The 14,302-nt window shown below is 39.6% G+C and overlaps 1 protein-coding gene across 1 annotated transcript in view; it reads left to right on the top strand.

Annotated features, from left to right (window-relative positions):
* The window catches only part of THADA (THADA armadillo repeat containing), a 152,066-nt gene that overhangs the window by 122,547 nt on the left and 15,217 nt on the right, over nucleotides 1-14,302 (top strand). Inside the window, exon 36 of the mRNA XM_054280582.1 lies at nucleotides 2,375-2,506. Within this exon, the coding sequence (XP_054136557.1) occupies nucleotides 2,375-2,506 (132 nt within the window). The remainder of the gene's footprint in view (nucleotides 1-2,374; nucleotides 2,507-14,302) is intronic.

Genomic DNA, 14,302 nt, shown 5'->3' with positions numbered 1-14,302 from the left:
AAGAATAGGTAGTACCAGATGGTAAAGAAGTTCTTTTGCATCCTGAACAGGACAGACAGTTTTAGATACTTTTAACTCCATGATACTTCATTCCAGTGAAGATATGTAAATATTTTTAGTTTAAGTAGCTTCAGTCCATCCATGTGGCCTGGATACAAATCTCTGTTATACAAAAAGAACAGTATATTTCCTAATCTGTAGATAGTGGTTTTGGGGAAAATTAGGTATTATCTTGAGATGTGCCTTTTAAAAGAGGTATTGGTAACATTGACCAGAGCTAAATCTATATGAGGTAGACATTGCAATATTAAATGTTCATAGTATCGGCTCTGGAAATCTTAACCTTCACCATCTAGATAAAGCTCTTCATAATACAGACATCATTACCATTTTATGTCAAATGAAGACAATGGAAGTATTGGAGTGAAAACCCCCCAAATGCTGTGATACTCATCTGTTGTTATTTGGATGTGGCCCATAGATGATGGACAACACTTTCCTCTTTGATCTTGTCAAAACAGTTGCTGATTTCCATGCTTTCCAGTCAGGCAGATGTGAAGGTCTGAAATAAAACATAGCAGGAGTTTGTATCCTGTGTGTAAAATCCTATCAAAACAAATGAAAACAGACAAGTAAACAAAAATAAATGCTCCCCAAACAGCCCAGAAAATAGAGCCCCAAGTCCTCAGTGGGCAAACCATCTGAATTAGCTCTTTGCTCTGAAAATTGATCCAGGGGAAGAAAGATGCAGATCTCACCCTTCATAGTACCTAGAATTGTCAGTCTGGGGATGTTCACAACTGTGAAACTGTCAGTACTGCAGTGGGGAGTTTGGCAAATCAAGGGCATGGGCTGGTGATTAGTTGTAGTGATATAAACCCAGGATAATTCCCTTGAAGGGTCTGTGTGCAAGTAAACAGCTCTGACTTCTGTGCCTTCTTCTGCATCAGCTTGCTTGACCACATATAGTAAAAAGTAGGCGTTAAAGGAAACTGTGGTTGTATGAAATGGAATTGTAGTCAGTCCCAAGAGCGTCCATTACTGTGTTCCTAAGAGAAAGAGGATGAATGGCAGTCTGTATGTTCTGGGTGACCCCATCATCTCTTCATCAAGCTGCTTGAGGGTTCAGAAAAGGGTTTTATGCAAATTCCCTTTGTAGACTTCCACTGCTTCTGGAGATACAATAGAAACTTGTTTAGGTGGGAAATCTGAATATTGAATCTCTAGGGGAATATTTATTCTGCTCTAGCTGTACCAGTATAATATTATTGAGTGTGTCATGCTAGGAAAAAAAAGCAACTTCTTCCTGAAGTAGTTAAACTTCATGCCATTGCCACATAGGGAAGTTACAGGTAATACAGGAATGTGTAGTAAAGCCTGGAGCAATTTACTTTGGCCAAGCAGTGAAATACAGCTATGTATTTGTCTGGCTAGCCTCGTAATACAAATGTCTGACAAACCTGCTGAAAACATGGTAGAAGAAAACCAGCAGTGAAACACAGCTCTTGTGTTGTCTGTGGTCACCAGAAAGTAATATCTCCCAGCTGGCTGCATCTTGAAGTGAGCTTCCAGTGGATTCCTTCAGTCAGGATGTTCAACATGACCTGAAAAGTCAGCTAAAAAATACCTAGGAGTGCAGACATGTGACTTGAGCTAGTCATGCCTGGCTTGTGAGGTGTGGGTTGCCACTGGGGTGGTGTGCGCTGTCTGCCTGCTTGGGCAGTACCAGACCAGCACCTCCCTCTTGGCACTTCTCTCTGGTTAGTCTCAGCTGTGTCCGTGCAATCACCCCATGGATTGAACTGGTTTCCAACAGAGAGTGGGTGTAGGGCTGGCAGGGCCTGCTGGTGAGTGCTGGGGACACTGGATGTGGGAGAAGGAGGTGACAGTAGATCCCTGGAAGGTGTGGTCAGTGGCTGTTTCCAGCAGGGAATGGCACTTCTGTCCAGCACCACTGGCAGTATCTGAAGAGAGCTTGGTTTGGCAGCCTCTGCTCCTGGCAGATTGCAGCAGCAAATCCATGAGCAGTGTGTTTATCAGTGATCAATCTCCAGCTGCAGAATTTTTGAAGTTCCAAATAGGAATTCTGCACTCCTAGAAATTGTAGAAAATGGAGAGCATTCATGACACTAAAGTTGAACCCAGATAGAGAGGCCCATTCTCTTATCTGTTGCCCACTGTTTAAACCAAGCTGAGTCTGCCACCTAGATAAGGTTCACGGATGCTGAAAATACTTTGGTTTTATTGCCAGTCTTTCTCCCAGTGGTTTGCCAATCCCTTTCATGTCTTGTGTTTAGGTGTGGAAACAGCTTTCTAACTTCTTTGAATGCATATAAGAAATAAAGCTCTAATTTTTCTCCACAAATAAATATAGGACTGTCTGATACCCTTGGTTTGTGGAAATGTGTGATTCTCCTGCTGCAGAATGAAGACTTGGTAGTAAGGGATGCTGCTGCTGAAGTGATACAAGTGGCACAGTCAGAAAAAAAGAGCAATGAAGGAACAGGTACGTTAACATTACTTTTAAATATTATTGAATGTTTTGGAGGCAAAAGTGTTTCTCTTCTCATCACAAATTTCTTGCTAACTGTAAGGTGCTTCATCCATCTCCTAGAATTATGTACCATAAAAGATAACACCAAATTTGATGCCCACTATGCTTTATTATTTTACCTTGACTTTCTTAGTTTAATTTGCATATGATTACATGGAGATGTAAAAAAGACAACAGCAGGACTCAGCTTTATGGTTTGTGCTGTGATGAGTCAATATTCACATAATTTCAATTTGAAGGCTCTTTAATACCAGCTCTGGTCTAATAATACAATGCAAGACACTCCTTGAATCCCACGTTGTTATAACAGCCTAATCACAGATAGGAATCTGGGAAGCAGTATTCAACTCATTGATTCATTATTAGACCTTGAAATCCATTTAGATCCAGATCAACAAAGACAATTCACAGCATACCCACAATGTGCTTCTAAGGATGTGGGCCTTTTGTCTGCTTGCCCTAATTTACTCAACCCTGTTAATTTTAAAATAGCCACAAAACTTGAGTAGGCTTAACTAATTAGCATGCTTCACTTTGAGAGTCTTTGCTGACACATTCTTCCATGTGTTGGGAATAAATTAGAGTTTACTACCAAGCTCATCACTCTCTGGTGGTCCCTGCTCTGTGCTACTCAGTAATGCCTGTACCAACTTGTCTGCAGTCAGTTCAAATTAGTCAGCCCTCTCCATGTGAACTTCTGCTAGGTTGGAGACAAAGCAGGTCTCTGGTTTAGAAAAAAATAAGAAAGGGCAGTAAAATGATGTTTGCCACTGTTGTAGATAGAAGTAGCCAGGAATCCGCTCATGTGGCAGGTGTGGTTTTGAGCTGGCACTGTTCAGGCACAGAGCTGTGGGGTAGAAGACGGTAAAAGGAGGGATATGGCATGGGCAGCTTTCATCTTCCTGGTAAATCCCACAGCTCTGACAGTTTCTCTAGTCCCAGCTACAGCTCTCTTGAGTATCAAGGGGCTCTGTGTGCGTGTGCCTCAGGTCCCCAGTGCTGGCCTTTGGGGACATCCTCAAATGTCTCAAGATGGTCCTTTCTTTGGGAATGATATGGTGCTGGATTGTCTCTCTGAGCCCTGTATCTCCTCCCTTCTTCCCTGTTGTATTCTGGTGCCAAGGGATATTTTCCTGTAACTGGGTGAGAGCTCTGTCCTCTGTCTCCTAATTAATGCTAAGGTCACCTCATGCTTGCTCTTATAGCTTACCACTTTGTAAAGCTGAAGTGACCATAATTGAGAAGATAACATAATAATTGTTTTTTATTTGCTATGTTCCTAATTAGGATAGGGACCCCACTCCCCAAACTTCTGTTAACCCCTTAGTTACACTTAGCTGTGCCTTCCTGTTTTTTCATTTAAACTTCTTGCAATGAAATGAATGTCTGTCTTCTGTGACTAGAAGAGAATGCTGCATTTGAAAAGAGATAATTCAGTTTCCTTTCATGTCCATTTTTCATCATTGGTATTCCTTCTTGTGATCTTTTTTCCACACTTAACTCTTTTCACTTTTTGAGATTTGCTTCCTAGCTTTTGGGGGAGCAATTTTGCTCTTGTGGTTTTTATTTATAACCAGATTAAAATAAACTCATCTTTGTAGGTTGTTTGTTTACTTTCATTTACCCCCTTTCTTTTCATGTTCATGTGAGAGTATGCAATATGTTTGTGTCTGTGGTTTAGACTTTTCATGGATCACTAGACCTCTCTGTCGTGGGAATTTTTAAATTACATTCAAATATCTGCTTATTTTTTTCAAGTTTTCATGCCATGAAAGTCTGATTTTTCATCACAACACTGACTTTAAGATAACTGAACCCACAGACTGAAATAGATAGAAGCTGTGAAATAGCTCTCTTTAAAATTCTTACTTTATAACAAATTACTGGATATGGTAAATTAACTGACTTTTCATTTCCATTACACAATGATAAATTAGTATTGTGGCCCAGTAGTTTTGTCATGAGATCAGAAAGATGACTTGAGATCAGAAATAGGAATGGATGTTTAGAAACCAGTTTTTATACATTCTGTAATTGTTTCACTTTTATGTCATTACCATTACCACTAGCTAACAGGAGAGACTAAAGAGACAATTATAATTTCAGCTTCATTTGTGCATCAAAAGTGTTGTGTCCTAGTAGCCATTATATTTCCAGAAATGCTGCACTGTAGGAATGGGTTATGGTGTGTTTCATCTTTTACTGCTGTTAATTTGCCATACAGAGAGGAGGAATGCTGTTCACAAAATACAAGCTCCGGACTTGCCAGAAATTTTGGTGCTAGCATCTTCATATCCACTCCTCACAAAACTCTCTTTTCTCACTGTGTGCACAGCATGCAAGGAAAGAATAGCCTATAACTGCCTGCAGAAGATCTGCATTTATTGTCAGCTTAGGGAATCAATGTCATAAGTGCTTCATTTTTACTGAGATCCAGAAGAATTGGTGATTATAGCCTGGCAGCTGCCCCTGCCCTTCCTGTGTAATACTAGCTGCCATCTTGTTTTCATGTGGAAGAGTGGGAAAGGTGATGTACTTGTGTGTTACAGTCAGACCAAGGCTGAATTAGCGTCCTGTTCAGCAGAGTAAGGTGAAGTTGAATTGTTGTTAACAGTAGCAGAGTCTATTTGCATAGACTGTTCATAGGGTTTTTGTAGCATGGTTCTCCTTTATATGCCTGTTGCTGAATAACAGCAGAAACATGTGGCAGGATGATAGTGTCAAATAATAGGTGTTTTAATGTCATTTAGAGATGGTGAAACTGGAGGCAAATGATCCTGACTATTATAGTGTGCTTTCACTTCCAGTAACAGCTCCTATCTTGTGTAATTCTTTGAAATGCTACATGAGCTCTCCTGGAGGAGAATATGAACTTGGTTTCTTTGTTTTTCCCTCATGGTTTTGTTGAGGGCAAAACCCCCAGTCTCCTCAGGTAACTAATCCATGCAGCTTTGGATCACTGAAATTAGGAAAGCCGTAAGCAGTGGAGTCAGAAATGTGTGGTAACACGTATGATACAAGAGCCCTGTGGAAATTGCAGCCCCAGGAGAAAAGCTCATAAGACCAAAGGCTGATACACTGCAGGGCCCCTATCCTCACCCTACCCTGCTATTTACCCCCAAGCAAAACCCTACAAGCCCTACTGTTTTCTTATAGAAGGCAAGAGCCTCTACTGTTACCAGTAAAGTTCACTTCTAAAATGTATTTTATTCATACAGAGAAGCTTGTTTTATGTTTTTAGTATGTGCAAAAACTCATATTCAGTAGGGGAAGTTCCTGAGGTTGGATGATGGCAGTCATTTCTGAGTAGGGCAGGTCAAACAGAATCCTCTCTCACCAGAAAGGAGGAAAGCTTCTGTTTTCCTTGCTAAAAATACCAACTTAACAGGTAGTTAAGGTTTTCCTAATAAGTGGAACAATATAATCCCCATCTGTAACTCAGGGTATTGTGTGTACACTTTGTTTTTGTTTCCTCATGCATTGAGGTGTAAACCTCTGGCAGATTGTTTTATTCCTTTTAGTATGAGGGAGGGTACAGGAAGTATTGTATTCAGTGTAAAGGTAGAATAGTTGCTTTGAAATCTAATTAAATTAGTGACCCATGGCTGTGTAAAGTCTAGACCTATTCACAGCAGCATTTTTTTATACAGGAGAGTTACTCCTTACAAGAAAGATGATTTAAGTTAGGGAAACAAGGGTGCTTTTTCCCTACTGGTGATCGCTTTGCTAAATATCCTGAAAAATGCAAGTATCTGTGTTAGAACAAAAACTGTATTTTTTGGTGTCATTTTCCTCTATGACTTTTTTTTTTAGAGAAGAATTATATGAAGTAAAGTTATGAGCTTAACAGTATTAGAGAAGTTTGAATAAACTATATTTCTACCATTATAGCCAAGCCAATCAAATTCTATAAAATTCTGTATTAAAAAAAAACACCTTTAGTCAGCTTAACCTTTATGTTGGTAAATTACCAAATTAACCTTAAATGAATTTAAGAGCATTTTTAGTGTCATCAGCATTAGCACCAATTTAGCTGATTTTTAAAATTGAGCTGAATTAAGCTTAGATGAGCAATTAGATTTGCAAATATGAGTAAATCTTTTGAAAGTGCCTGAATGATTTAGCAGCCTAAATACTCTTCTGGAGTATAATTGAGGAGTTCAGGGACTTTTTGCTACTTTTGTTGTGAAGTAGCAGTTTTGTACCGAGATAAGCAAGTTAGCTCCTGGGCTGGGCTGTGTGGCTGCAGCAGAGCTTGAGCAGCCCAGGCCCATGCTGAGCATCACCTTCACCTTCACTGGGTGCAGTGGGAGCATCTTTGAAAATCAGTCCAATGTTATTGTTACAGCTCTATGTTTTTCAGTAATTCTGAACATGATGTAGTCAGTTTTAATCCACTGGCTAAAATTTCAGATATATTCACTCAGTTCTTTTGGTTCCATTTCATATGCTTAAGAAATAGCAATAGCTGATACTCCTGTGCCAGGAGTTTCTGAGCAAAAGACAAAGTTCTCTTTTCTTCTCTTGATGGTTGCTCCCTTCTTGATAGAGTCTACTTTTTATCTTTGGTGAAAATGATCAGTGAAAGTGACAAGTGTCCTGCTTTTTTGATGCACCAGCAAGGAAAAATGAATTTATTAACTGTCTGGTTTAAAGAAGCTGACTCCACCTTCTGAACTGACTTTTCACCATCCTGTTGGGATGGGGATGGCACTACAGAGCAGATTGAGTTAAGATTCCTGTGGAAGTCTTCACTGCTGGGTGTTGACTCTTTTAATGGCCCACACTACTTCAGGTTTACCTTATTGTTTCAGGCGTGTAGGAGCATTTCAGAAACTTTTATTTTGTTTATTTGCCAGCGAGTATAAATGTGTGTAAAGGGAGGAGTTAAAATGTTCTGCTTGAGGTGGTGGTGGGGGAAGAAAAAATATCATTGAATTAGATTGAAGCGCTGAAAAATTTTCAAGGTGTCAATGAATTCTCTTTAAGACTTAGAAAGACTTTAGACCTAACCATCTGACTGGGTAGAACCTTTCTCTGTGAACCGTGCTGTCACCTCAGCATGGAGAACAGCAAAGCTGCTTGTTGCTTGCACCTCAGTTTTCTTTTTCACACATCATTAGTGTAAAAGTCAAGGCAAATTCAAACCAAACTGCTTCATGAGCCTAGAGGAGGTGTGGCTGTCATGATTGTGAGTGAAAGAAGGTTTATGTGTGGGGGTTTTTTTGGCCTTAGCAGAGGTAGGGGAAGTTCAGGGACGATCAGACTTGCTATATTAACATCTGAAAGAAACAAGGGGAGAAGAAATCCTGCTCAGACTTATGTTTCTTTTTCCTGCCCTCTAAAAATCTTCCTTGTTGAACCTAAAGCTGTGCAAAAGGTTTCTTACATGTGTGCCCTTAGAAGATCTAGTAAATCACTTGAGGAAGAGATAAGAGATAAGTAGTCTGTGTGATGTTAATGCAGCACAATGGTCTGGCAGTCATCATCAACACCACAGGTGATATCAGCAAATCATGGGTGACTGGCATAATCCCAAAACTTGTACCCCAAATGTCCTTTACAACTAGTCTGTGAAGCATTTCAGGGCAAGTGGCTCAGATTTCATGTACTCCAGTTGCTAGTGAAACAGCTATGAGTAAGTGCTGGGAAAACCTAAAATGCTAAATGGACCTTGGTAGTGTTTAAATGCTAAAAATACCATTAACATTGGTGGTGTTTAGCTGCACAATTAAAGCATCCTACATATTGCATGGGAAACAGTGAAGAAAGATATTTTACTTTATTCATTGCCTCATTATCTTGTTGGCATTAGAAACTGTGTTCAGACTATTCATTAAAGTAAATGCCAACTTTGTCCATAGCAGAAAAGGCTTTTCTTGCTCATGTTTATTATTGGGTAAATGCATTAAATAGATTTCTTAAAGCTTTAGTTCATCAGCATGTCAAGTTAACCCCTCTCCACAGACCTGTTTACTTGCCAAGTGCTAAATCCGTGCTGTGGGATTGGAGATGAGAAAATTACTGGGGGTTAGAAGCTGTGCCCACTGCTGTGTGCAGTACACATGGTTTAAGTCACTGTGTCTCTCTCAACAAAATATAAAGAGGAGATGCCAGCAAACTGTTCAGAACTGTCCTTTTCATGTGATTGGTGTGTTCATGCTCTTGCCAGACTAGGGGATGGATTACCCACCTTTTACTCTACTTCCATGCTGTAGGTGTAGCCTTCCAGTGAGGCAGGTGGGAGGGCTGTGGTGAATAAAACAAATGTCAGGTTACTCTGATCCTGGGCAAAGATTAGTGTGGAGGGTTCTACTTTTCTCATGCACTAGGTGACTTGCCCTGATGTTCAGGTTAGGCTAATGGGCCTCTGAGGGCTAATGGGCCCCAGACAGCTCCTTTAGTTGTGGCTCTTAAAACCAGTTCTGGCAGCTCCCTGGCTTTGAGGAATAAGTGGTAATTGCCAGACATAAACTAGGGAATTGCATGCATGCAGACTGGTTTAAGGATGCATTAACTGGCAAGATCATAGATGATGAAATTTCCTTTGCTTGATTGAAGTCAAACTTGTGCATTTTCTTCTCTATTCTGACATTTGATTTTCCTCTGTTTAGAGGTTTGGTGGAGGGGTTACAAAAAGCATGAAGTCAGAAGAACCTGGCTGTAGAAAGAGCTTGCTGATACTGCTGCCTGGAGCTCTTCCACTGGCCAGCCTGAGAGTGGAGTGGTTGGTAGTGCTGTGGGTGGGTGGCTACAGCTGCACACAGAATTCTGAACACTTTCCTTCTAGACACATGACTTGCTGTGATACAGCTGCTATGGTGTGGAAAGTTAACAACTTCCCTCAAATGAATGAATTTCAGGTCCTTGCTAATGCCATGGGTAGGTAAAAACAGTGTTTTGGAAAGACCATTTAAAATGCACTTATTACCTTTCATGATTTTCAAGCTGCCTTGAGAATTGCTTATAATTTTGGAACTTGTTGGTGAGAAAAATCTCCCAGACAGATCTTGTGATATGCCACGGGTTCTTGGGCACAGTCCAGAAGTTCTCACAGTGTTGTCTGGGTTACTAATGGAAAACTGCTAATCATATTAGCCAAAATATGTTTACGTTCCCTGTACTGGGGACAATTGGAAAGAAGGTTAATGAAATTTTTTTCTGGAATCAGCTCAAGGATTTCTTCCGCTTTGTGAATATTCTTGATAACTGCATTCTGGTAACTAGATGTGCAGCTCAATAAACAGAATTTCTAAGCCTGCTATGAAACAGGAGCCTTTTGAGCTGAATGTTAGGATTTAAATGGGAGGCATTTATCCAAATGGCCTTTAAGCAGTAGAAAGCAGAATAGACATAGACAAGACCCATCCAGGCAGAAGAGAATATGAAAAAGATGCAATACAGTCAAAAGCAGAAAAAAATCACAACAGGATTTGTTGTGAGCTGCTCCTGTTGCAGAATGATTTTCTACAATGTTAGGTTTATTTTCAGAAGATTGTGTGTGGAATCTCTGTGATATACCCTGTTACAAGGAATATGTCTTGAGGCCTCAGTGGAGAGGTGTAAAGCAGTGGTAGCAGTTTGCAGTGTTCTGTTCAAACACGGTGTAGGACTTTGTATTGAGACACTGTAAGGTGATGAGATCTCTTCAGTTCCATTAGATAAGGCCTGTTGAGGACAGGGGGAAGGTCACACAGCTGGGTGTGTATTCTGGGAATGCTCTGACGTGGGCCCTAGCAAAGGAGGCTGTGGGTGCTGCCCGGAATGACCAGAACACTCTGCAGGGTGAAGTGCACCACATGTTACTGAAGAGTAGTGTAATCCATGAGAGGGAACATCACTGATAGGCACCCTTAAGCTGTCTGTAATTGTAGGATCATAAGTAGATAGGGTTCAAACAGAAAAAAAGACAGCATTCTCCTTAAAATGCTCAGTGTTGAACCTTCTGCTTAAGGGACCCTTACTCTGGCTGCATCATTTCATCCTTTCCAAGCTTTTAATGGTCAATACTTCTCATGCACCTGCATGGAGAAGGATTTATGTAGAGAGACAAATATGTAATGATGACCATTTAAATCTTGGCAAACTAAGCAAGTGGCAAATACCTGTGCCATTTGGTGACTACTCAATGACTACGATGACCTCACATTTAAGAAGTTTCTTCCAGAGAGCAAAATGACACGTGGTAAAGATTATGAAACACTTACTGTGGCTAGAAGCTGTAATTTGGGGTTTTTTACATCTTCTGTAGTAATTCTGAGAAGGTAACAATTACATGTCAGTTGCAAGGATGAAAGAATTGAGGTGTAGGAGTGTAAATGAATTCATCTGGTCTTTCTGCTAGAATAAATTCAGGGCTGTTTCAGAAGCAGATTTGACTTATAGGCTGGTTGCATAATATTTTTATGCTAATAGGTATATTTTGTGTCTTTGTAATAGTATTTATGTTATGTGTGGCATTCTACTTTTGCATCCTTACAATACCTCCTGTTGTTATGAAAACTTTTGGAAGATCTGATTGGAAAGTAATTAGGTCTTAAAATTGCATTTGTAGTACAATCGCTTCCTGGTTTAATGGTCACTCTCAAATAATGTCTAACTGTCTTCCTTAGATACAGAGGAAGAGTTGGATGAAAATATGACTTAAATATTTTTGTTCAGAAACTCTTTGGTGGTTACTTTTGGGCACAGGGACCCATCACTGAATTTGTTGACTGCTTTTTTTTTTCCTTTCTGATGCGAGTGTAGAGTAAGGCTGTTTGCTATCCACAGCTTACCTCCTAAACTTGGGAGTCTTTGTGTGTGAGTAAAATTAATGAAGAAGCGGTGACTTGAAGCCAGAGTGAATACACATACTGCTGCAGTTCTGTATGAAACTTCCTAAGGTTATGAAGCCAGGTTTTCTGATAAAAGTGTAAAAGTGTTGCTCCTGTTAGCTTAACAAGTGTGTGCCCTTTTGATATAAGCAAAATAGCACCATTGGTGATCATCTGCTTGGAAAGCATTTCATTTTATTTCTGAGAGAGATCCATGGTATTTCAGTCTAACAAAAATTGCTTTGATTTTTACTCCTGATTAATCATAGAAGAAGTAAGCAGCAGTCTTAATTATCTTCATTGAAAAAGTAATTTTGCAAACTAGGCCAAAAACTGTGAAATCAGCCACTGCAGAAGTAAACAAAAACTGAAGGACTGATGATATTCTTCTGAACAGAACTATTTTGTGCTTTCTCTAAACAAGCTGGAAGTGCAGAAGACTCAGTGCTTTGGAGCAAATGTACTCTGCTCCACAAGAGCATGACAGATGGTCAGGGAAGGCCAGGGGAAAAAAAATTGTTCTATTCACCCTACATTGGCTAGTTTTTACACCTAGGCCAGGAAGAGTTGTGAGGGTTTGCTGTTTTGGTTTCTTGTTTGCTTTTTGTAGTTGGCATTCTACATTGCTAACTGTGGGCATGCTAATAATCAAGAAAAATACTAAGCTCTAAAATAATATCTAGACTTGTGAAATATTATTTTAACAGATTAATTAGAGTCGTAATTGAAGTTCTGTGATACAAGAAGTTTGCAACAGTTGGCCTGTAGTCTCTATGGCATTTTGTCACTGTATTCAACTCTTGTTACACCAAGGTTTAGGTGTTTTATTTGAATTAATTGACTCCAATTTTATTAGTTAAAAACAATGAAATGAAACTTGCACTTACTAGGTTGTAGCTTGTCCTTTATCTTTAAAAATGAAATCTGGACACAAATTGTGTTATTTTGCTGACCAGTTGCTGCACTTCTTTTATTGATACTGCTTCTTCTGTTTCACTGGTACTATGAAAGGACAAAGATGTCCCAAAAAAGCAATGGCTACCTGAGTAATCTGATATACAGGACAGGTACAAGTAATTTTTAAAGCTAGATTATACTGAAAAGTAGCCAAGCAACAATAGAAATATTGTTACTTCAAGAAGGATTGTTCATTGGTTAGCAACTGAGAAAAGGGAATAAGAAAAGAAGAATACTGGAGGAATTAAGGGGAGTTGCATACAAATTAAAAGAAAATAATTTCATTTTAAATGGAGCTCACTTTCTCAGAGCATTCAGCTAGAGATTAGGCATAGTTAGAAACTGGGATATGGAAGTTGGTGGTAGCTTTCTGATCCTTTGTTGCCTGACACAGGTGAAAGCTAGAACAAATAGAGTGCTATTCTAACTAGGAGTGCACAAAAAGGCTTTGGTTATCCACAGCCTGTGACTGCCCCACTCCTCCTCAGATTGCTTCAGATGCAGGACTCCAAATGGACATGGACCAGCATCTCTGATATTTTTGGGATCCTGTATATTAACTTCCCACACAGTGCAGTTGAGTACTGGATGCTGGAAGTTCTGAAGGGAAGGACTTGGGAGAGCCCTGGGCAGGCAGATCTATACACACATGGAGCTCCTTATAAAGGCTGAGCTGGAATTCTCATCAGATCCCAGAGGTATTTCACCAAGAGTGAGGAGATGATCCATTCCTGCAAGCAGAGTTTTGCACACAGAATTTCATTAGTGTGTTTGTGGGTGGGAGTGAGGTAGAGGATATAAATACCTTTGCAAACTAACCTAAACCACCACCTTGTTTTCACCTAAGTCAGCACTTGAAATTTGTAGTGACCAAGATAATTCCTACCTGTGACGGAGTCAAAGCAGCACCTTAGAATGAAGGTTGGTTTTATTGTATTACTGATTTCCTGTGCCGCAGCCTTCCCACTGATTTGGTTACTTTAATTCCTGGTGTGTTGGTGGAAGGGAGGTGGGGGGAGCAGTTGTGGGCCACAATGGGCTCTTACTTCAAAACCTGAGAAGTGTAAAACTCAATGTCTTTTTTTTTTCCTATAATCAGTTCCAAATGAGTGCTTTCAAGGAGGACTCGGAACTGGCTTAGTTGAACAAATTGATTTCTCATGCTTGAGAAAGTAAAGTTAAACATCCTTGGGAAGCCTAGAAATGTAAATTTTGAGAACTAGACTTTTTATAAAGGGGTTTTGATTTATTAGATTTAGAGCAAGATTGTTGAAACCACCTTGAGGAGCAGAATTATTTATGGCAGCTGCTTACAGCACCAGTGTAATGCCACTTTCGCATGTTTTTAATTTGGTTCCTTCACATGGTCTGTGCTGTGTTAATGATCACCTTGTCATGCTGCCAGTGGAAAACAGTTTTATAAATAATTCCCACTGGTAAGATGAAAGTGTTAACAGAAATACTTCAGTGAAGGTCTTGATTAACTTATACACTTGGCTTGATCACAGTGAAGCTTAGACTTACAATATCTTGTTACCAGAACTAGTAAAACCCATTCATTTTTTCATGTACTGTGTTAATTACCCTTTTACTTTCCCTCATGGGCAGACACACAGAGGCTGATTTCATGTTTGTGTTGAAGACTGCAGTCACACTTTTAGACTTCTTGCTGTACTTAAAAGTTCCTACCCAAACAAACCTAACCTTCCCTAATTCCAGAATCCATATATTATAATAGTAGACCTTCAAGACTATAGATTTTTGCATTTAGGTGTTCTATTAAACCTACCTTTACTATAAACAGCTGAAGAAGGATCTTTTAATTTTTTTATACTTTCTCATACTTACTGAAAGCTCACTGTCTTACGTACATGAATTAAGAAGCACAACTAAAAACTGAATTTCCAGAATATCTTCCTTCTTTAATTCAGATTCCCCAAATGTAAATATTTCAGTCAATTGCCATTTTGCAATA

The sequence above is a fragment of the Melozone crissalis genome, unplaced genomic scaffold (genome assembly GCF_028551555.1).
Source record: "Melozone crissalis strain CALT ecotype California unplaced genomic scaffold, PUWL_Pcris_2 ptg000027l_1, whole genome shotgun sequence".
Taxonomy (NCBI): domain Eukaryota; kingdom Metazoa; phylum Chordata; class Aves; order Passeriformes; family Passerellidae; genus Melozone; species Melozone crissalis.
This window is presented reverse-complemented; position numbering and strand designations above follow the sequence as displayed.